This window comes from Moschus berezovskii, chromosome 10 (genome assembly GCF_049115385.1).
Source record: "Moschus berezovskii isolate FMDL1 chromosome 10, NW_MosBer_1.0, whole genome shotgun sequence".
In the NCBI taxonomy this organism is placed as follows: domain Eukaryota; kingdom Metazoa; phylum Chordata; class Mammalia; order Artiodactyla; family Moschidae; genus Moschus; species Moschus berezovskii.
Window position 1 is genome coordinate 74,627,553 of NC_142469.1, and position 24,662 is coordinate 74,652,214.

The 24,662-nt window shown below is 39.7% G+C and overlaps 1 protein-coding gene across 1 annotated transcript in view; it reads left to right on the plus strand.

Moving 5' to 3' along the window:
- The window catches only part of LAMA2 (laminin subunit alpha 2), a 710,698-nt gene that overhangs the window by 521,586 nt on the left and 164,450 nt on the right, over positions 1-24,662 (plus strand). Inside the window, exons 34-35 of the mRNA XM_088840739.1 lie at positions 12,100-12,242; positions 15,639-15,737. Of these exons, the coding sequence (XP_088696865.1) occupies positions 12,100-12,242; positions 15,639-15,737 (242 nt within the window). The remainder of the gene's footprint in view (positions 1-12,099; positions 12,243-15,638; positions 15,738-24,662) is intronic.

Here is a 24,662-nt window from a genome sequence, read left to right on the forward strand (position 1 = left end):
AGGCAATGGCACCCCATTCCAGTACTCTTGCCTGGAAAATCCCATGGACGGAGGAGCCTGGTAGGCTGCAGTCCATGGGGTTGCACAGAGTCAGACACAACTGAAGCAACTTAGCAGCAGCAGCAGCTGTCTTGCAAATATTAATTTCTTGACCTCTCCGCTGACTGTTAATCTGAGACACAAAGAGCAAACGTGGTTTTCCCAATACAGTCAACATTAGTTAATTCAGTTCATTATTCATTTACTTCTTCTGGGCTTAAAGCACATATTCCCTCAAGAAAGAATAAAGATAAGATGGGCTAAAAAAATAAAATGAAAAAAATTTAATATATGTAAAGTCAATAGGTAAATACATTTTTTTTCCTCTGCTAACCATTGAGACTCTCTAAGATTTAAAACAATGTGGTAGTTATGGTAGATTCTTATTAATCAGAGATTGCCAAGTCCTTGCAGTCCCTAAATGCAGGTGAAAAGACACATTAACTGGCACTAGATTTCTTCAAGGCCTTTGTGTTTTTTTTTCCCTAATGAGACTAATTGGAGACAGCTCTGCAATGTGTTCTTCCTTTTAAAGGCTGATGAGTTCTGAATAGATCTTATTGGACTTCCCAAATGAGAGCCTCTCCTTAGTGAGTTGCTGCTGCTGCTGCGTCACTTCAGTCGTGTCCGACTCTGTGCGACCCCATAGATGGCAGCCCAGCAGGCTCCCCCATCCCTGGGATTCTCCAGGCAAGAACACTGGAGTGGGTTCCCATCTCCTTCTCCAATGCATGAAAGTGAAAAGTGAAAGTGAAGTCACTCAGTCGTGTCTGACTCCAGCGACCCCATGGACTGCAGCCTACGAGGCTCCTCCATCCATGGGATTTTCCAGGCAAGAGTACTGGAGTAGGGTGCTATTGCCTTCTCCCCTTAGTGAGTTAGGTTAATACAAATCCAACCTCTTCTTTCAGCCTCATGCATAATTTACATGTCATTTTATAAAATGAAACCAACCACCTGCCTTGAGTCTGAGCAAGAAAACCATTGTTTATTTAAGAGTAAAGTTTTATATTGGGAAACACAAAATTTGGATCTGTTTATGTCCTATTTGGGGCTCCCCTGGTGGCTCAGGTGGTAAAGAATCTGCAATGCAGGAGACCCAGGTTCGATCCCTGGGATGGGAAGATCCCTTGGAGAAGGGAGTGGCAACCCACTCCAGTATTCTTGCCTGGGGAATTCAATGGACAGAGGAGCCTGGTCGACTACAGCCCATGGGGTCACAAGAGTCTAGACTAGTAGTTAACACTAAACAACTCATGTGATGTTCAAAATAGATTATGAGTGGTGTAGTAAAATATATTACTTTCCTAAAGAATAGAAATTAAAATTAGTAGCTGTTAGCACGGAGAAGGCAATGGCAAGCCACTCCAGTACTATTGCCTAGAAAATCCCATGGATGGAGGAGCCTGGTAGGCTGCAGTCCGTGGGGTCGCTAAGGGTCAGACACGACTGAGCGACTTCACTTTCACTTTTCACTTTCACACATTGGAGAAGGAAATGGCAACCCACTCCAGTGTTCTTGCCTGGAGAATCCCAGGGATGGGGGAGCCTAGTGGGCTTCTGTCTATGGGGTCACACAGAGTCGGACACGACTGAAGTGACGCAGCAGCAGCAGCAGCTGTTAGCAAGATGTCATTCCATAAAGAGTGCCTGAAATATTTTATAAATATCAAATTGATGCTTTCTATTTGTATTCAATATGTATGAAATATTAGGAATATATCAGCACTTATTTATAGTCACAAATTATCTTATATATAAAATTTAAGATGATGCTTTGCTTGCTAACATTGCAAAAGCAATCATGAACTATGTTTTTACCTCATAAGGTAAGCCTAGCTAAGTATTATAACACACTAACTCTGTAAACTACGCCCTTTCCAGACACTTGGTAAAACCCAAGTTTTGAAGTTTTTCCTACTTTAGTCTTGCTGTTGTTCAGTCATTCAGTTGTGTCAGACTCTTTGCAACCCCATGGACAGCAGCACACCAGGCTTCCCTGTCCTTCACCAACTCTCAGAACTTCTCAGCTCATATCTGTTGAGTCAGTGATGCCATCCAACCATCTGGTCCTCTGTCATCCCCCTCTCCTCCTGCCTTCAATCTTGACCGACATCAGGGTCTTTTCCAATGAATCGGCCCTTTGCATCAGGTATCCAAAGTATTGGAACTTCAGCATCAGTACTTCCAAAGAGTATTCAGGGTTGATTTCCTTTAGGACTGACTGGTTTGATCTCCGTGCAGTCCAAGGGACTCTCAAGAGTCTTCTCCAACACCACAGTTCAAAAGTATCAATTCTTTGGCGATCAGCTTTCTTCACAGTCCAACTCTCACATCCGTACATATGGAAAAACCATAGCCTTGACTAGACAGGCCTTGGTTGGCAAAGTAATGTCTTTATATAGATTGTTGTCTTTTTTTATTTTATTGAAGTGTTGTTGATTTACAATGTCAAGTTAGTTTCAGGTGTACAGCACAGTGCTTCAGTTTATTGTCGTTGTTTAGACACTAAGTCATGTCCAGATCTTTTGAGACCCCCATGGACTATAGTCCACCAGGCCTCTCTGTCCATGGGATTTCCCAGGCAAGAATACTAGAGTGGGTTGCCATTTCTTTCTCCAGGGGATCTTCCCAACCCAGGGATTAAACCTGCATCTCCTGCTTTTCAGGCAGATTCTTTACTACTGAGCCACCATGGAAGCCCGTGATTCAGTTTATATATATATATATATAAATTACATATAAAATATGAATCTTTTTCATTATTTTCCCTTACAGGTTATTGTTGAGTATAATTCCCTGTGCTATACAGTAGATCTTTGTGTTAGTTATTTTATTTAGACTATTACTTTTAATAACCAGTTGTTAGCAAGAATCTATCAGAATAATGCAGAGGCCTTTATATATTATCACTAGAGCACTGCAGTACTCTTATACTCAAAGATGATTACTAATACAAGTTAGTATATGTGTTCCCTATATATGAGAACAGGAACAAAATAGTGAAAGTGGTTGATCACTGTAAAGAAAATGAGACTTTCTATAATGAAAGATGATGAAAAACCATCAGTTGACCTTCATTTGCTATTGAATGAATGAGGTTTTTGTTTGTTAGACTTTTGATCACCCTCCATCCTAGCCTTTTACATGCCATCCTCTATCTGTCTCTATTTAATCCCCAAGTCCTAAGTCCTATTCAAAGGCCAATATGGCACAGTGGCAAAGAATCTGGCTGCCAATGCAGGAAACACAAGAGACATGGGTTTGATCCCTGGATTGGGAAGGTCCCCTAGAGTAGGAAATGGCAACCCACTCTATTATTTTTGTCTGGGAAATTCCATGGACAGCGGAGCCTGGTGGGCTACAGTCCATGGGGTTGCAAAGAGTGGAACATGACTGATCACACACCTACATGTCTACTATAGTTTTCTGTAATTCTAAACCAGGGCATGTTTTTCAAATCTAGGCATCAGAGTAGCTATAAAAGTAATTTCTGTTCACCCTCCTTTCACCTTTCTAACACCTATTTTGTTTGAGAAACATGTTTTGAGTTTCTTGTTGCCAGTGTCCTTGACCTACGTTCAGGCCAAAAATGTAGAACAGCAACTATCATTGATTCCAGATGATTTTCTTACTGGCTGTCAAGTCTCAGCAGTTTGTGTATCACGTTGAAAAAGCCATTCCATTAATAGATTAAGGAGTTGTATTGTTGAACTGTCATACAGAAGAGGTGGATCACTATTTAATTTTCAGTCAGACTTTGTGAGTAAATGATTACAATTTTCACTCTGCAAGATCCAGGAAGTTTATTAACCTTGAAGAAAAATTGATCACATTATCTTAAAGTTAGAAGTCTTATAAATGAGATAGTCTAGTCATCTTCTGCTATTTTATGGTGTCCCTGAAAAAGACCATCTCCTAATGCAAGGAAGCATGCTATTATGAAGTGTTTATAGAAGCTTTGAATTCTGGCTGGCCACATGAAAGTTGTGTGACAATTGATTTGTTAACTTTTCTAAGTCTCATTTCACTATCCATAAAATCCTTGTGCATTAGGTGACAAGTCTAAGCATAATAGATTTCAGTAAATTCTAGCCATTCTTATTATCATGGTTATCATTTTACCATTTTTTTCAAAAGCATGATGTTTTGTGTAGCTTCTCCATTTCTGATGAGATATGCTGAATTCTGAGTTTTCAAATAATTAATTCTAGGCTCTTCAAGTCACAGAAAACCCCTTTTATAATCACCTTATATTTTCTCTTTAAGTCCTTCAAATACATTATTTATGGATTTCTAAACACTGTGACTGTAGCTATTTTTCTCATCTTTGAAATTAGGGCATTAAAAGTACCTCATAGAATTTCTGTGAACATTGGATGAGATAATGAAGTCAAGACACAACATATTGTCTGCCATATAATGGATGTTGTGTAGATAAAAGCTATTGTCCCATTATTACGAGTAGTAGTTTCAAAGCTTCCCTTTGTTTTTTGAAGAGCTGTACCATACTTGAACCATACTAAAAGTGAAAGTCACTCAGTCATGTCTGACTCTTTGCGACCCCATGAACTATACAGACCATGGAATTCGTCAAGCCAGAATACTGGAGTGGGTAGCTGTTCCCTTCTCCAGGGGATCTTCCCAACCCAGGGATCGAACCCAGCCAGGTCTTCTGCATTGCAGGTATATTCTTCACCAGCTGAGCCACAAGGGAAGCCCAAGAATACTGGAGTGGGCAGCCTATCCCTTCTCCAGCGGATCTTACCGACCCAGGAATTGAACTGGGGTCTCCTGCATTGCAGGCAGATTCTTTGCCAACTGAACTATCAGGGAAGCCCAAGAACCATATTGAACTTATTTTATATATATATTTATGTATGTAATTTTATTTAATATTAATATACCTCACAACTTGTCACATGAATAAATTATTGGCCTCATCCAAAATCTACAGAAAATCTTTCCCTCTATTCAAAGAACTAACAGGCAAAAGAAAAAGCCTTTTTAATGGATTTAAAGCCACATTTTTATTTTAGAAGATATTTATCTATAAATAGTATAGAATAATGAATTCATTTAATAAGTCTTAAATAAATGCTAATCTAAAACTTTGTTCTTGAAGAGGAAAGAGAGAAACATAAAATCCATACCCAGAAACTTTCCTGGTGGTCCAATGTCTAAGACTCCATGCTCCCAAGTCAGGGGTCCCGAGTTCAGTCCCTGGTCAAGGAACTAGCTCCCACATGCACAAAGCTATGTGCTGCAACTGAAAGATCCCAAGTGCTGCAACTAAGACCCAGCACAGCCAAATAAATAAATTAAAAAGAATTTTTAATCCATATACAAGAGACAATCAATGGCCTTTATATAGAAAAATTAAATTAAAACACACATTAACACACAGCTTTTTCCTTTTGTTAGAAATGTGTATTTACTCATTTTATCCCTATTTGCTTAGAGTGGACAGTTTGTGTATCTTTACCTAAAATTGGTTAATAGGTTTGGCCTTTTTAAAAATATGCAGTGCTCTCATTTCAGCTTCAGATTATTTGCTTTGGATGTAGTGGGTGAATTTTTTGTGACAGTAAGCCGGTGCTTATTATGCATGAGGGACTCTAGTAGAAATGCAGTATTTTGTACTAATTGCTAACGGAACGATCTGTAATTTCAGCTGCATGATTTGCCCCTTACATGTGCCCAGCTATAACAATCTGAATTTAGTACTGCATTTGTTAATATTAGACACAAATTTATCCTGACACTTTCATAGGCAAAGCCTCAGAAACATTTAGTCGTGTAAAATATAATCATAGTCTTAAAATATTTGCTTTTGCTCCCATGCATTTCAGGCAGAATCTCATTTTATAACCTTATCTCTATTGCTGAATAGGAGAATGGTTTGGAGAGGTTCCTTAGGGATCTTGATTATATGATAGGTGTTATGAGTAGTTACTGCACCCTTATCAAAGAACAATGTTTATGTAATGTGAATATTCCTTGTCTCTATACACACTTCAGATCTTCTCTATCATACTGAATTAAATGTGGTTTTAATTTGCATCCCATTTCCAGTGTTTGTTGCCAGACGTTTCAGACTTTTTGAGGACAAATGAAAGTAGCTTGTGGTGTAAGTTAAATATTTTTGTGTCGGGATAAAATTAGCAAACCATTATGTAAAGGGCACATTTCCCCATGTGTTTATCTTATAACTGCATGAACTAGACTTGTACAGAAGCTTTGAAAAAACCCCATAGCTGTCATATTCATAAGTCTTTCTGACCCATTTGGATATGTGTTAGTATATTACTTGGAGCATACTATAAAACTTAGCCTTCACTTATGGAAATGTGCTTGTACTTTGTTCCCCCAAAAGCAAATACAGAGACCATAAGACATAGTATAATAACAGACCTTTGGACACAGAGACATAAAATGGAATTATGAGCCCTTGAAAGAGCAATTAAATACATTTTCATTTCAACAACTGAAGATGAGGAGCCAAAACAGATGGACAGGGGGTAGAATAAATGAGATAAAAATCCGTATTCATCATGCCTCTTGGCATTCTAGCTCACCAATTTACTCTGCAGTGTTTTACAGTAAATCAGATCTAGTTCTGCACTCCAGCCCCTGATTTATGCTTGTATGAAGTAAAAACTGAAATTACTGAGAAAACTTTTCCCTGGAAGTTTCTGGAACCATCAGCAAGGAGCCTCAAGCCATACCATTATCAATGAGCTGACTCAATTCCTGTTAGAAATGGGTAGGTTATAAATTCTAAATAAGTTAGAGAAAGAACTAGCAATGTATTCTGAAGAACACCCTACCCTAAAAAGCGTAGTGAAATGTCATATTATCAAGTATCTTTCAAGATCTTGAAGTGAAAAAGAGCACACTGCTTGCTTCTATCCTGAGAACATCTGCCCAAAATACATGTTCACTAGAGGTTGAATGGATCTTTTAAAATGGTGATAACTCAGTGATCTTCTCCAAAATATTTTTTGCTCTCCTTTCACAAATATTTGTTGATTGCTTACTATGTGCAAGACACTTTCTTAGGCACTGTGACCAAAGCTGATTAAGGTCCCTTCTCTGGTGATAGAGAAACAATATTAAAATGCCTAAAATGAAAAGATAGCTTATACATGCATGAGTGTTAAGATAACAGGACAAAGGGAATACAATAGTGATGTGTGAAGACAGTAATTTCAGAGTCATCAGAGCCAAATCCTCCAAGGAAGTAACACTTGAGCCTGGCCCTGATTCTTCAGGAGTCACATAGGTGAAGATGAAGAAAGAAGTGGTCTCGGCAGAGGAGGCAGCAAGTAAAATGACCTCTCTCTTCCAAACCCTATCTCCCTTCAGGATAGAGAATCTGTAAAGTTTGTCATCTGGCCCAGTGGTTCTAAACTCTGCTATATGATAGAATCATCTGGTATCTTTTCAGTGTACTGATGCCTGGGCCTTACCACAAACCCATCAAATCAGAGTCTCTGGAGGTAGCTAGGGGAAACACTGCTGCTGCTGCTAAGTCACTTCAGTCGTGTCTGACTCTGTGTGACCCCATAGATGGAAACCCACCAGGCTTCCCCGTCCCTGGGATTCTCCAGGCAAGAACACCGGAGTGGGTTGCCATTTCCTTCTCAATGTGTGAAAGTGAAAAGTGAAAGTGAAGTCACTCAGTCATATCTGACCCTTAGTGACCCCACGGAATGCAGCCTACAAGGCTCCTCCATCCATGGGATTTTCTAGGCAAGAGTACTGCAGTGGCTGGCCATTGCCTTCTCCGAGGGGAAACACTAGACATCTGTATTTTTGTGAATGGCCACGATTCAAATATGCAACAAGATGGAGAGCCGCTGACCCACAGCAGCGCATCTCAAACATTAACATGCAGAGATCACATGGGAATTTTGCCAGAATGCAGATTCTGCTTCACTGGATCTGGGATGGGGCCCGAGATCCTAATAAGCTCCCAGGTGATGTGACTGCTGCTGATATAGTAGTTATCCAAAGTGTGGTGCCCAGGACCAAAGAATTAATATTTACCTGGAAGCTTTTTAGAAAAGCACATGCTTAGTCAGAGAATCAGAAACCAGACCATTCAATCACCTCTCAAATCAGAAATGCTAGGGGTATGGCCCAGCCTTCGTGATTTAAGAAAGGCCTTCAGATGACTCTGAAACCCATTCAAGTTTGAGGACTAAACTGGCTCTTGGTGTTTGCTGCTGCTGCTGCTGCTAAGTCGCTTCAGTTGTGTCCGACTCTGTGCGACCCCATAGACGGCAGCCCACCACGCTACCCCGTCCCTGGGATTCTCCAGGCAAGAACACTGGAGTGGGTTGCCATTTCCTTCTCCAATGCATGAAAGTGAAAAGTGAAAGTGAAGTCGCTCAGTCGTGTCTGACTCAGCCTTCCAGGCTCCTCTGTCCGTGGGATTTTCTAGGCAAGAGTACTGGAGTGGCTTGCCATTGCCTTCTCCGTCTTGGTGTTTAGACAGAGTCAATTTGTGTGTACCTAATTGTGTTCTGGGTTGTGTGTTCCATGATTGTTTCATGTTGACAAGTCTGTTGAAACTTCTCAAGCACTTAACATTGAGCTGAGGGTTTGAGGCCACAGCCTTCTCTTCCTTTTACTTAGTTTCCATTTAAAGCAAATCGTCTCTCATTTTGGATAGAAGAGAAAGAGATCCAGGTCTAGTTTGTCAGACCTCATGCCTTGCTTCCAAAGCCTCTTTGTTCACTCAGCTTACAAGGCACCAGGAGCTTAGAGCACCCCTGCAGGTGATGCTCCACACTTACCGGTGTCACCTGCAAGGAGCTGATACATTATAGCCCTGCTGGGGCAGTTTAGTCCCTGTGAAGGGATATTGTAACTCATGTCTAACTGCCATCCTATCAAAAAATCACTCTCTGTACTACTTCTTTGTTTACAAGCATCAGTTAATGGTTTTCTCTCCATTGGGCAGCTCAAGGGAGTTTAGATTAGAGAACTAATTGAATCCTTGCCAGTTTGGGGCATGAGGCAAAGCTGCTCCAGATCTCAGTATATTTTTTGGTATGTATTTTCCTCTTTTTTTTTTGTGTAGTTTTGATACCTCCATATGCAGAACGTAAGCTAGAAATTGCATCTATAAGCTGTACGCTTATGGTGAACAATGTCAGATTCATGATCTCCAAAGAAGATTTAGCTTCAGGATCAGGGACCAGGCTTGAACACTCAAGATCTTTTGTGTAGACAGAGTTTTATTAAAGTATAAAAAGGGATAGAGAAAGCTTCTGACATAGACATCAGAAGGGGTATGGAGAATGCTCCACTTGGTAGTCTTAGCAAGAGAGCTATACACTTTCAGTTGGTTATTACAGTAAATCAAAAGAATGTCTCAGGATTATAAGGGTCTTCAGTTCAGTTCAGTTCAGTCGCTCAGTCGTGTCCGACTCTTTGCGACCCCATGAATCACAGAATGCCAGGCCTCCATGTCCATCACCAATTCCTGGATTTCACTCAAACTCATGTCCATTGAGTCGGTGATGCCATCCAGCCATCTCATTCTCTGTCGTCCCCTTCTCCTCCCACCCCCAATCCCTCCCAGCATCAGACTATTTTCCAGTGAGTCAACGCTTCGTATGAGGTGGCCAAAGTAGTGGAGTTTCAGCTTTCAGTCCTTCCAATGAACACCCAGGATTGATCTCCTTTAGAATGGACTGGTTGGATCTCCTTGCAGTCCAAGGGACTCTCAAGAGTCTTCTCCAGCACCACAGTTCAAAAGCATCAATTCTTCGGTGATCAGCTTTCTTCACAGTCCAACTCTCACATCCATACATGACCACTGGAAAAACCATAGCCTTGACTAGATAAACCTTTGTTGGCAAGTAATGTCTCTGCTTTTTAATATACTATCTAGGTTGGTCATAACTTTCCTTCCAAGGAGTAAGCGTCTTTTAATTTCATGGCTACAATCAGCATCCACAGTGATTTTGAGCCCAAAACAATAAAGTCTGACACTGTTTCCACTATTTCCCCATCTATTTCCCATGAAGTGATGGGACCAGATGCCATGATCTTTGTTTTCTGAATGTTAAGCTTCAAGCCAACCTTTTCACTCTCCTCTTTCACTTTCATCAAGAAGCTTTTGAGTTCCTCTTCACTTTCTGCCATAAGGGTAGTGTCATCTGCATATATCTGAGGTTATTGATATTTCTCCTGGCAATCTTGATTCCAGCTTGTGCTTTTTCTAGCCCAGCGTTCCTCATAATGTACTCTACATATAAGTTAAATAAGCAGGATGACAATATACAACATTGACGTACTCCTTTTCCTATTTGGAACCAGTCTGTTGTTCCATGTCCAGTTCTAACTGTTGCTTCCTGACCTGCATACAGGTTTCTCAAGAGGCAGGTCAGGTGGTCTGGTATTCCCATCTCTTTCAGAATGTTCCACAGGTTATTGTGATCCACACCGTCAAAGGCTTTGGCATAGTCAATGAAGCAGAAATAGATGTTTTTCTGGAACTCTCTTGCTTTCTCCATGATCCAGCGGATGTTGGCAATTTGATCTCTGGTGCCTCTGCCTTTTCTAAAACCTGCTTGAATATCTGGAAGTTCACGGTTCATATATAAGGGTCTTACCAGACCCATTCCAACAATATACATTTTAAGATGACAGGAATAGAACTAACAATAGAAAGATCTTCCCAAACCCATTCCCACAATTTACATTTTAAGATGACAGGATTAGTCAAAAGGTTCTCAAGAAGGAAAAACATGTCCTCAAGTAGGCTACCTTGTTGTTACATAATCGCTGATACAAAGTTTAAGGAAGAACATATCCTTGAGCAAGATGAGTTGTTTTGTTGTATAATCATCAGCACTGGGCTTAAAGAAAAAAACACTTGTCATTTTCTCCTCTTCAAGATCTCCAGACCCCTTTCTCCTCAGGGACCGTGGACTTCTTATCAACCTACCTAAGAACTGACTCTCTCAATACATGGATGCATATCATAAATATGGTAGCACATGCTTCTTGGCTTGGAGAAGCTATACCTCATTTCTCCGATGGGCAAAGAGTGAAAAAAAAAATTTGAGCTAAAAATCCAAACTGAATAGGTATATTTTATAAAGGCTCCAAAAGAATCAACATATTTTAATTTTAGAAATTGTACTATTTATGAGTTAGTGTGATAGTGGTGAAGAAACCTTTTTTTTCTCTCTACTATCATCCAGACCCCTTCCACCCCTACCAACTTTGAATAGTCCCTCTTTCTAATCATTGAAAAAATATATAGGTAGAACACTAGCACTCTTTGCTACTTCAAGAGTAAAGTTTTCCTGACTTTCGGCAGTTATTTATCCACAAGAGAGGGTTAGGTTTGTCATCAAAGTAGAAATCTGCGGGCCTGCATCTAATCATGAGTGATAATACACTGTGTGACTAAAGAGGAACAGTTGGCAAATACCTAAGTAAGTAAATAAGTAAATAAATAGATTTCATCAGGAGGGAAAAAAGCACAAATTGTATTAGAAGAGTTCTTTTGACTTGTAAAAATACTCCTTATCAATAGAAGTTAAGCTAAAGAGTCATACAGTTTTTGCATATTTAATACATGAAGCATGTGGAGACGCAATTGCTACAGATTCTCCGCAGCTCTATCCAAGGGACCAATGTATCATTTGAGATTCCAAAGCATATCTTATTCCCAGTTATGGATTTTCTGTACACTGATCAGGCGGCATTTCTGGGATATTTATAAATGCTGTATTCCAGGTCTTACATCTTCTTTAATACTTAGGCAAGGCACTCATTTCTTCTCAAAATCCATCGTCTCCTCTTCTCTGGTCCCTCAGTTCATATCATCATCCATATCTCAGGTTCTGGGTGACACGCATGTCTGCTCTTTTTTTGTTTTCATCTTTTAAAAGTGTTAATTATTTGAGATGAGAAACATCATCTTTCTCAGAAGGATACTTAGCCCATAAAATATTTCATAGCGAAAATCTTTGCACATCTGTCTGGGATGCTTAGCAGAAGTCAATATTCTTTGCCATTTCCCTTTCACAGTTTGTGGAGATGAATGCACCGGCCTTCTTCTCGGTGACTTGGCTCGCCTGGAGCAGATGGCCACGAGCATCAACCTCACTGGCCCACTGCCTGCTCCATATAAAATTCTGTATGGTCTTGAAAATATGACTCAGGAACTCAAGGTAGGTTGGAGCAGTAACAGCAAAAATTGGGATAAAAGATGACAGAAGCTTCCCCAGGGGGAATTGCCCTAATTGGTAAATGCACTTCCCATTGTCCCAGATTAAGGCAGGCCTCTGTTAGGGAAATCCAGAGGCTTTCTAAACCAGTGTTTTACAAACTTGAGAACTACAATTTACTGATTGCTCTTAAGGGAAAAGAGGCTCATGTACCCCCAGTGTTTGGCCTAAATCAATTTTATTATGTTCGTTAAATATGTGCAAACATAAAATCAGATATGAACTCCTTACACTTAATAGCTCTAAAAAATCAAAACAAATTAATTCTTTCAAAAGTCTTAAAAACCAATAAAATTCAAATTAAAAACATTAATATAAGGTAACATGATTTTTGCTGAATGCAAACTGCTACTTACAACAAGAGTATGATACTGACTACTTCCACACAGGTTCTTTCATCAGCATGTGACATGTGGTAACTCAATTCTACCTTTCCACAATTTGAACTAGAGAACTCCTTGTGAGAGGAGCTGAAATAACATTTGGCATCAATTGACAAGTTTGCATGATTTATATGCTCAGTCTGCCCTGTGATCAAACAGGCATGCAAATATAGGCGCTGAGATCAGGTGGTTGTGTGAATCTCTCAGGTTCCCAGACTGGGTTCCAGAAATGCTTGCATTAACATTTAAATTTACTATCAAAATGAAAACACAAGGTGAAAATTTTGTACTGGAGAATGAGACATTTGAAAGTACTTCAACAAGAACTATTTTTTGTTGCAGGGGAAGCCCCATTCTAAGACATTGTTATAGCTTTCAGTAGTTAATAGGATAAGGCAAAAATGTTAAGGAAATGGAAGTTGTGCCATCTGATTTAAAAAAAAAAAAAAGATGAAAAGTGACAACTTATATGCTATCAGTCAATCACAAAATATTTATTGAGAAAGTCTGGAGTGTGCAGTATTGTACTTGGTTCTCTGAGGGTTTCACAACCCTTAGTGCATGCAGTCACTGCCTTTAGGAAGGTTACGGTCTATATGGTTTAAAAAATAATTAAACAATTAGAAAATTAGAAAAACTATGTAATTACCATGAGCTTTATAGGCATTTGACATACAGTAGTGTTCAAGATCGGAGAAATAGATAAGATCCAGAGTAAGCAGGGGAAATACATCATTAATGAAAGTGTAATTTGTGTTAGAACTTGAAAGATAGAAACAAGTTCAACAGGCAGAGAATTATTGGTAAGACTGGAGGAGAAAGTCTAAGATTTATTTATTAGGCACTGGCAGACACTCTTCTAGGAAATACATTCTTTACTTCAGACCACAGCTTTTAAAGTAAGTATTCAGTTCAGTTCAGTCGCTCAGTCGTGTCCGACTCTTCGCAACCCCATGAATCAATTATTATCCCTATTTACTAGAAGCAGAAACTGATCATAATGATAGCAAGAATAGGTAGATGTATTGATGAGTATATCTGTGCTAGGCAGTTGACTAAAGTCTTATGTGAATTATCACACATAGACTGCCAAAAATCCAAGAAGTAGGAAAGGAGTAATGTACTATCTACATTTTTCTCACATTGTCGGGCAGGGACACTGAGTCATAGAGAAGTTTCAAGTGTGACAAAAGGTCACATGGTTGCTAGATACAGAGCTGAGATTTGGAAAGAGTTGGTGCAGCTGTGGGGCCTGAGACAATGACACCACCTTCACACAGCTCAGAGGGGCAACGGCCCAGTCCACCATCGGTGAGATCTCTTTGACCCCCAGCCCATCCATTCATACTCTTGCCACTGAATCTACGAGAGCCATGTGTGCCGAGGCAGAAGTGTAGATGAGCAAGGCCTGTCTTGGAGAGATTAGAAATCAGGTCTGCCAGTGAAAGATAATACTGGAGGCTTCATTGAGGTATGAAGGACAATCTTGAAAGCCAGGCAGAGGAATCTGAGTTTAGTTTAGAGGTCTAGCATTCAGGAATGCAAACAGTTCTAATAAAGAAAATGCTGACCTGTTATTATACATGGAAAGAACACAAAGACAGAAAATTGAGCTAGAGAAGCAAATGCTTCAGTGGGACATAAACAATTTTAAAGTAATAACTTATGCAATGAATGAATTTCTGAAGGGCCCTCTGAAAGACATTCCAATCTGTGGACCTCAACCAAGCCAGAGGGTTCAATTACCTGTTTCCTTATGGCTGGGTATTGGTCATAATGATTTGATTTTCCTTAAATTCCAATCTTTCTTGATTCTGTTTGTCTTCCTCTTCCATTGTTTAATATCTGGAATCCCATTTTAATATTATAAATCATTAAGCAAGTTAGACATACCCTTTGTTTGGTTCCTTTAACTGTGTCAGTGCTCCCTGGGTTCCAGGCGTGGATGACCGGGAACACACATGTGATAGAACAAAGCTGGATTCACTAACTTGATGCCACAAAGGACACTGCAGAGCATGTGGGGTTTGGGCGTGTCTCAGTAACAGGGCATTAAGAATCACCTAGAGTATTGGGGTTTATGCTAAGGAATTGGGGAACAGTTTCAAGGAAACAGAGGTTTGTATTAGATTGGGTGCTCATAGGAAGTGGAAATAATTCTGTAATTAAGTATTCTAATGAATCTTATCTAGAAGGAAGGAAGAAAAAGAGACGTTAGAGCTACAGTTAGTGAGGAAGCAGTGGTCACTCATATTAGCCAGAAAATGGGATCCAGGGTATTTTTGTGATCTGTGCAGAGACCACGATTTTATCTGCATTTAGACAAGATTATGGAGTGGTCTCATTTTTTGTTTCATTCGTCACTGTCACAGGGTGATCCCATCTACTGTTAGTGTTGTGAGATGGATAATGTTCCATAGGAGAGGAAAATGTACCAGCTGTGAGTACCAGGCCAGCTCCTACAACACTGACACCATGCAGTTAGTTAGCGCCCAGCCAGGCCTCTCTGTCAGGGCTCCTGTTCTCAGAGAAAGAGGAGATAAACCTATAAACTGTATCTCTGGTGACTAATGTAGGGGCCTTGACTCTACTTCTTACTGGCTATGCGATCTTGTATATGCTTTTAGGTCTCTTCAAGTCACAGTTTTCTATCTACAAAATGAAGTAACATTTTTATCTCATAGAGCTGTTGTAAGAAGTAAATGAAACAACGCAAAACAAAGAGACCTGGCAGGTAGTAATGTCTTAATAAACTGCAGCAGTTTGTGTTATTTGCCAGGTTACTCTGCACAGTGCTTTGTGTGTGAGTGCCCAATTGAAATAGTTCCTCTCTTTTTTGAAGGTGAGAAGGCTAAGTTCTTTATATATAAAGTAAAAATGTGTTCTGTTAAATGTTCAACCTATGATCGCTGCAAGACCATTTACTCAAAATCATATGGAATGAAATCTCTTTCAGCATTTGCTCTCACCTCAGCGGGCCCCAGAGAGGCTCATTCAGTTGGCAGAAGGCAATCTGAACACACTGGTGACAGAAATGAATGAACTTCTGACCAGGGTAAGTTGGCAAAATCATGCTTCTTCTTAAAGCAGACAGATTATATATAATTATGGAAAATTACTTCAATTTCTGAAATGCAAATCTTGTTCTTCCTAAATCCAAATTTGGTGCATGAAATTGATGTATTTTTGACTTGCTACTTCTGCCTCAGATAAAATCTGAGAACCCAGTACCACAAGAAAAGATTGGGATACAGACTTGGAAAGTATCAAGGCCAATGGTTAGAAATACCAGAATGACAATATATTTTGAGAACTCTATCCACTAGCTTCCATTGATTCTGGATTCCCAAATCCCTGTCTCTGACTAGTAAGGAAAAAGATAAGCAAATGAAAATACTTGTAGTCTCTTTGTTTTTATCATGGGATATTTGCATTTGTATATTAATAGAAATACAGTCTAGATCTGTATTGCCCCACAAAAGAGGACGTCTTCTTTATCAAGAAAATCCAAAGCACTTAAGACACTTTTTACAGTCAGAATGTAAATCTATGTTGTGTTTATCAGACTTTTTAAGATATTGGGAGTTTTATATTTTCAAAACTGCAAGAGGGTTAAAGTTCTTTTCCCTTGTAGAGAATGAAGAAAACAGCATAAAGTTCGCCATCTTGTGGCCATAAAAATTCATGAACTGGAAAACTGGCCTGGAATTTAGGGGTCCAGTTTGATTCTCAAAGAACTTTAAATGACAAAAAATATTGGAGCTAGAAGGTTCTTGCAGATTATCTAGTCCGTTTTTTAAAGAAGAAATCCCTCAGGCCATAATACTACTTAGGAATGACTTAGGAACGGCTATATAATTCACCAAATTCCAGGACCTCAGGAGGACCTAGTTTACAGATTTCCACGGTTGCAATACCTTTTCACCTAACCTGCTGCTGGCTTATTAGAATTTCCACAGGGAAATCAAATGGAATTCTCAGCACATGATACTGAACAATGGCCCTCAGGTTATAAATAGCCTACTAAATACTTTTTCAGGATTTCTTCCCAGCCATGTGGAATGTACAAATACAAAATTTCTTGCCAAATATAGTTAGATATTAGTGAGCCATTTATCTCATATCAATTTAATATTTTGCAATTTTATGTTTGTTCTGTGAATACACTAAATAAGAACTTTTAAGCGGATCATGCGAAAGTAATCTCAGTTCAACAGGCACACATGAATGTTCCCCATATACAAAGCCCAAGCTAAGTATTGGCAGGTGACAGATAAAAACAAGGCCCAGTCTGTCTTCAAGGAGCATATAGTCTCGTGTGTGTGTGTGTGTGTGTGTGTGTGTATGTATGTATACATAAGCATTTAAGTGTGTGGAGACAAGTGCAAGTAAATATATAATACAGCATGAAACAAAAGAATGTAACTGAGAAGTACATATAAATGGATTAATTTAATCTTGTTAAGGATTATTGGGGAAAAATCCCATGGAACAGTGGCATTTCATTCACTGATTCATTTAATTAACCCTTCCTAATGTGAGAGTTGGACTGTGAAGAAAGCTGATCACCGAAGAATTGATGCTTTTGAACTTTGGTGCTGGAGAAGACTCTTGAGAGTCCCTTGGACTGCAGGGAGATCCAACCAGTCCATTCTAGAGGAGATCAGTCCTGCGTGTTCATTATAAGGACTGATGCTAAAACTGAAACTCCAATACTTTAGCCACCTCATGTGACGAGTTGACTCACTTGAAAAGACTCTGATGCTGGGAAGGATTGGGGGTGGGAGGAGAAGGGGACGACAGAGAATGAGATGGCTGGATGGCATCACTGACTCGATGGACATGAGTTTGAGTGAACTCCGGGAGTTGGTGATGGACATGGAGGCCTGGCATGCTGTGATTCATGGGGTCGCAAAGAGTCGGTCACGACTGAGCGACTGAACTGAACTGAATTGAAGGATTGAATGTGTTCTAGATACTTTAACAGAGTGACAGACACTGGGAAAAGAGGTATAAGCAAAAGTGACACTGTTGCTGCTGTCATTGAGCTGATTACAGCCAAATGATCAGAGCCTTTATTATTATTATTACTTTGTTCTTTCTTAACCTACATCCTTTCATCTTCCCAGAAGACTCTCCCATACTAAATTTCTTAAAATGGACTTAGTGTTTTTGAGTAGTGTGAAGCAAAATTGACTGGAAAATACTGAGATTTCCCATATGCTCCCCTGCCCCAAGACACAAATAACCTCCCCCATTATCAACTTCCCCCACACAGAGTGATACATTTGTTACAACAGATAAATCTACACTGACAAATCATTATCACTCAAAATCATAGCTTACTTTAGGGTTCACTCTTGGTGTTGTACAATCTATAGATGTTGACAAATGTTTAATGACATGTCTCCACCTTTATAGTATCATTTAGAGTACTTTTACTGCTCTAAAAGTCCTCCATGCTCTGCCTTTTCACCTCTCCCTCCTCCTTAATCCCTGGCAACCACTGCTCTTTTTACTGTCTCTGTATATCATATATCATATAGTTAGAACTATACAGTATGTAACCTTTCCAGATTGACTTCTTTCACTTAGTAATATACATTGAAGGTTCATTCATGTCTTTTGGTGTCTTGACTGCTCATTTCTTTTCAGTGGTGAGCAGTGTTCCATTTTCTGTTCGTACCAAGTTTATTTATCCGTTCACCTACTGAAGGACACCTTGGTTGCTTCTAAGCTTTGGCAATATTTGAGTAAAGCTGCTATTAGCATCCAAATATATGTTTTCAATTTATTTGTGTAAAAACCAAAGAATGCAATTGCTCTATCATATGGTATGAGCATGTTTAGTTTTGCAAGAAATCACCAAACTGTCTTCCAGAGTGGCTGTCCCATTTTGCATTTCCCAGCAGCAATGAGTAAGAGTTCCTATTGCTCCACATCCTCACCAGCATTTAGTGTTGCCAGTGTTTTGAATTTTGGCCATTCTAATAGGTGTATGCTGGGAAAGTCTGAGGGCAGGAGAGAAGAGGTTGACAAAGGATGGTTGGATAGCATCACCAATGCAATGGACATGAGTTACAGCATATTCCCAGAAACAGTGAAAGACAGGGAAGCCTGGCAAGCCACAGTCCGCCAAAGAGTCGGACACTACTTCTCAACTAAACAACAACAACAGTAGGTGTATAGTAGTATCTCAGTCTTATATTAAGTTACAATTCCCTAAGGACAGACGATGTTGAGCACTTTTATATGCTTACTTGCCATCTGTATAACTTCTTTGGTGTGATGTCTATTCAGGTCTTGCTGTGGATTGATTGCATGTATGCTCTCCAAATTTCCTATGTTGAAATCCTAAATCCCCCTCCCCCTACGTAAAGATATTAGGAAGTGAGGATTTTGAAAGGTAACTAGGTCATTAATGCAGAACCCTCATGAAGGAAATTCAGTTCAGTTCAGTCGCTCAGTCGTGTCCGACTCTTTGCGACCCCATGAATCGCAGCTCGCCAGGCCTCCCTGTCCATCACCAACTCCCAGAGTTCACTCAAACCCATGTCCATCGAGTCGGTGATGCCATCCAACTATCTCATCCTCTGTTGTCCCCTTCTCCTTCTGCCTCAATTCCTCCTAGCATCTGGGTCTTTTCCAATGAGTCAACTCTTCACATGAGGTGGCCAAAGTATTGGAGTTCCAGCCTCAGCATCAGTCCTTCCAATGAACACCCAGGACTGATCTCCCTTAGAATGGACTGGTTGGATCTCCTTGCAGTCCAAGGGACCCTCAAGAGTCTTCTCCAGCACCACAGTTCAAAAGCATCAATTCTTTGGCACTCAGCTTTCTTCACAGTCCAACTCTCACATCCATACATGACCACGGGAAAAACCATAGCCTTGACAAGACGGACCTTTGTTGGCAAAGTAATGTCTCTGCTTTTTAATATGCTATCTAGGTTGGTCATAACTTTCCTTCCAAGGAGTAAGTGTCTTAAAATTTCCTGGCTGCAATCAGCATCTGCAGTGATTTTGGAGCCCAAAAAAATAAAATCTGACACTGTTTCCACTGTTTCCCCATCTATTTCCCATGAAGTGATGGGACTGGATGCCATGATCTTTGTTTTCTGAATGTTGAGCTTCAAGCCAACCTTTTCACTCTCCTCTTTCACTTTCATCAAGAGTCTTTTGAGTTCCTCTTCACTTTCTGCCATAAGGGTGGTGTCATCTGCATATCTGAGGTTATTGATATTTCTCCCGGCAATCTTGATTCCAGCTTGTGCTTCTTCCAGCCCAGCCTTCCTCATGATGTACTCTGCATAGAAGTTAAATAAACAGGGTGACAATATACAGCCTTGACGTACTCCTTTTCCTATTTGGAACCAGTCTGCTGTTCCATGTCCAGTTCTAACTGTTGCTTCCTGACCTGCATATAGGTTTCTCAAGAGGCAGGTCAGGTGGTCTGGTATTCCCATCTCTTTCAGAATTTTCCACAGTTTATTGTGATCCACACAGTCAAAGGCTTCGGCACAGTCAATAAAACAGAAATAGATGTTTTTTTCAAACTCTCTTGCTTTCTCCATGATCCAGCGTATGTTGGCAATTTGATCTCTGGTTCCTCTGCCTTTTCTAAAACCAGCTTGAACATCTGGAAGTTCACGGTACACATATTGCTGAAGCCTGGCTTGGAGAATTTTGAGCATGACTTTACTAGCGTGTGAGATGAGTGCAATTGTGCGGTAGTTTGAACATTCCTTGGCATTACCTTTTTTCGGATTGGAATGAAGACTGACCTTTTCCAGTCCTGTGGCCACTGCTGAGTTTACCAAATTTGCTGTCATATTGAGTGCAACACTTTCACAGCATCATCTTTGAGAATTTGAAATAGCTCCACTGGAATTCTATCACCTCCCACTAGCTTTGTTCTTAGTGATGCTTTCTAAGACCCACTTGACTTCACATTCCAGGATGTCTGGCTCTAGGTGAGTGATCACACCATCATGATTATCTGGGTCGTGAAGATCTTTTTGTAATTATCTGGGTCAGAAGATCTTTTTTGTACAGTTCTGTGTATTCTTGCCACGTCTTAATATCTTCTGCTTCTGTTAGGTCCATACTATTTCTGTCCTTTATCAAGCCCATCTTTGCATGAAGTGTTCCCTTGGTATCTCCAATTTTCTTGAAGAGATCTATAGTCTTTCCCATTCTGTTGTTTTCCTCTATTTCTTTGCACTGATCACTGAGGAAGGCTTTCTTATCTCTCCTTGCTATTCTTTGGAACTCTGTATTCAAATGGGAATATCTTTCCTTTTCTCCTTTGCTTTTCACTTCTCTTCTTTTTGCAGCTATTTGTAAGGCCTCCTCAGACAGCCGTTTTGCTTTTCATTTCTTTTGCTTTACATTTCTTTTCCATGGGGATGGTCTTGATCCCTGTCTCCTGTACAGTGTCATGAACCTCCGTCTATAGTTCATCAGGCACTCTATCTATCAGATCTAGTCCCTTAAATCTGTTTCTCACTTCCACTGTATAATCATAAGGGATTTGATTTAGGTTATACCTGAATGGTCTAGTGGTTTTCCCTACTTTCTTCAATTCCAGTCTGAATTTGTCAATAAGGAATTCATGATCTGAGCCACAGTCAGCTCCCGGTCTTGTTTTTGCTAACTGTATAGAGCTTCTCCATCTTTGGCTGCAATTAGTCCCATATAAAAGGGGCCCCAAAGAGATCCTTTGCCCTTTCCTGACCATGTAAGCACAAAGTGAAAAGACACTACCTATGAGATGTTATTTTGTACTTCTTGATTTCTAGAACTGTGAGAAAAAACTCTGGTCATTTCCAAGCCACCTAATGTGAGGTATTTTGTTATAGCAGCAGACTCTACCATCTGGGCTCCCCTGGTGGTTCAGATGGTAAATAGTCTGCTTTCAACGTGGGAAACCCAGGTTCAATACCTGGGAAAATCCCCTGGAGAAGGGAATAGCTACCCACTCCAGTATTCCTGCCTGGAGAGTTCCATGGACAGGCAGCCTGGTGGGCTATAGTCCACGGCGTCGCAAAGGTTTGGACACGACTAAGTGACTAACACTTCACTTAAATGACTGAGACAAGATTTTTCTAATTTTTTAATCAAGGTTTGTTATCATCGTTAAGTGTTCTTTGTGTATTTTGGACAACAGTCTTTTATAAGATAACAGTCTGTGACTTGCCTTCTCATTCTCTAGACAATATTCATCACAGTGAAAAGTTTTTAATTTTAATGAAGCCCGGGTTATCAGTTATTTTTTTGACTGATTGCTTTGGTAATATCTAAAATGTCATCACCATACCTAAAGTTATCTAAATTTTATACTATGTTATTTGGAGTTTTATAATTTGCATTTTATATTTAGATCTATTATTCAATTTGAGTTAATTCTAATACTATTTTAAATCAAACTTTTTATTTTAAAATAGTTTTAGATTTACAGAAAAGTTATTGCAAAGATAGTACAGAGATTTCCCATATACTCCATACCCAATTTCCTCTACTGTTAATATCTTAGTATGATGTATCTTTCACAACCAATAAACTAATATTGATTGATTATTAACTAAAGACTCTATTCAGATTTCTTCACTTTTATTTAATGTCTTTGTATATTTCAGGATCCTATTCAGGATACTACATTACATTTAATTATCATGTCATCTTAGACGATATCCTGTAGACTGTGACAGATTCTTAGACTTTTCTGGTTTGTTGATAATTTTGACAGTTTTGACAAGTTCATGTATTTTGTATGATGTCCCTCCATTGGGGTTTGCCTTACATTTTTCTCATGATTAGAATAGAGATATGGGTCTGTATGGGAAAGACCACAGAGATAATGTATCATTTTATCATGTCATATTAAGAACCTATGTAATCAGTATGTCTTATTGCTATTGGTGTTTATCTTGATCACCTGGCTAAGGTCGTGTTTGCCAGATTTCTCCACTGGAAAGTACTCTTTTTCCCCATTTCCACACTTCGATACCATTTTTATCCACCCATTCTTCAAATTTTGTAACTTGAAAAGCCTAGAAATAAGACTTCTGTAAGTAAATATCTCCATGAAGAAGTGAGGATGGGGAAAAAATAAAAGGAAATTCTCACTTATTAATTAACCTTGTCCCCACCAGAAAATCATGCAGACCTTCAATATTCAAGTCAAAATGATCAATTCTTTATTTTCCTGTGGTCAAGCTGCACAATAATTAAAAGTTGTATTGATACCCATGGAATCATAACTAGAGGACTAAATGACATAAAGGTCCAATGTGTATGCTGTGTTGTGCTTAACTGCTTAGTTGTGTCCAACTCTTTGTGACCCCATGGACTGTAGCCCACCAGGCTCCTCTGTCCATTGGGGATTCTCCAGGCAAAAATACTGGAGGGGGTTGCAATGCCCTCCTCCAGGGGATCTTCCCAATGGCTGAATCCACCAATACCTTTATCTCACAGCCATGAATGATTCAGCAGTTGAGATCAGAATATGAGAAGTACAGGGGCCATGACTTCCTAGTATCTGCGGCTGTGTTAGAAGAAACAGTGCCTTAAACTAGAACTGCACCTTGGAATTACCTGGTGCCCAGTCTCACCCCCAAATGTGATGTAATCAGTCTGATGCACACTATAAAGGTGGCTCAGCAGTAAAAGGATCCACCTGCAATGCAGGAGATGCATGTTCAAGTCCTGGGTTGGGAAGATCCCCTGGAGAAGGAAAGGGCAGCCCACTCTAGTATTCTTGCCTGGGAAATCCCATAGATAGAGGAGCCTGATGGGTTACTGTCCATGTGATTTCAAAGAGTCAGATACGACTTAATGACTAAACAACAATAGTATGAACACTGGGACTTTCATGAGCTTCCAGATGATTCTGATGCCAGTCAAGATTGAAAACTATTGTCAGCCTAGAGTTATATGGTGCTTACAACTCCCTGTCCTATGGAAAGTGCTTTCACTGGTATAGTCAATCTTTTTGACAATCCTTCCCTCTGCTTTGTTATCTGACCAGTTGCTTTATGATTAATGCACTTTAATTGTTAAAATGTCTGGCAAGTCTGATCCTGCATAGCTTGTATAAGCTTCCCTCTCCCTCAGGTGCTTATATATTTTGTGCTTATCTTTTTCATGATGCAATTAAGTTCTCTAATGGATTTTGGGAGGTTTAGTCACTAAGTCATGTCCGACTCGTGCGACCTCCCATGGACTGTAGCCTGCCCGGCTCCTCTGTCCGTGGGATTCTTCAGGCAAGAATACTGGAGTGGGTTGCCATTTCCTTCTCCAGGGAATCTTCCTGATCCGAGAATTGAGCCCAGGTCTCCTGCCTTTCAGGCAGATTCTTTACCCACTGAGCTATGAGGGAAGCCATTACTAAAGAAAATAATGTTCCTCCCCAAAATTAATCTTAAACACTTATTGTATATAATGTGCAAATATTATAAATACTGTATAATTTTATATCTTTTAAATGTATTTTATTATCATTTTATTTCCCACTTGGAATGTAAGTTGCTTGAATATGGGAATCATATGTAACATATTCATAATGTCAGACACTATGATCAGTATGGAATATTGAGATGTTTTTTGATGATAACTCTGTATGTACCTCTATAGCTACTGTCCTGACCTCCATCTTTCATTTCACAGCCAAGTTTTTTGAAAGACTTGGAGACAGCTCTGCTTTATCTCCTCACTTCCTGTAGTCTAGAGTTCCTCTCCTAGTTTGCTCCCAAAACTGTTTTGACAAGGTAATCAATGGCAAGCTGGTCACTAAATCCAGTGAAAGCTTTATTTTATTTGAACTTCCTACTGCAATTGCCACTTTTGACCCTATATTCCTTCTTAACACACTCTCCTCTCTCTGCCTTTATCTTAATTCTCAGACATTTCATTCTACCACAGAGCTTTTATGCATGGGTTTTCTTTTGTTGTTTAATCTTTAAGTCATGTCCAACTCTGAG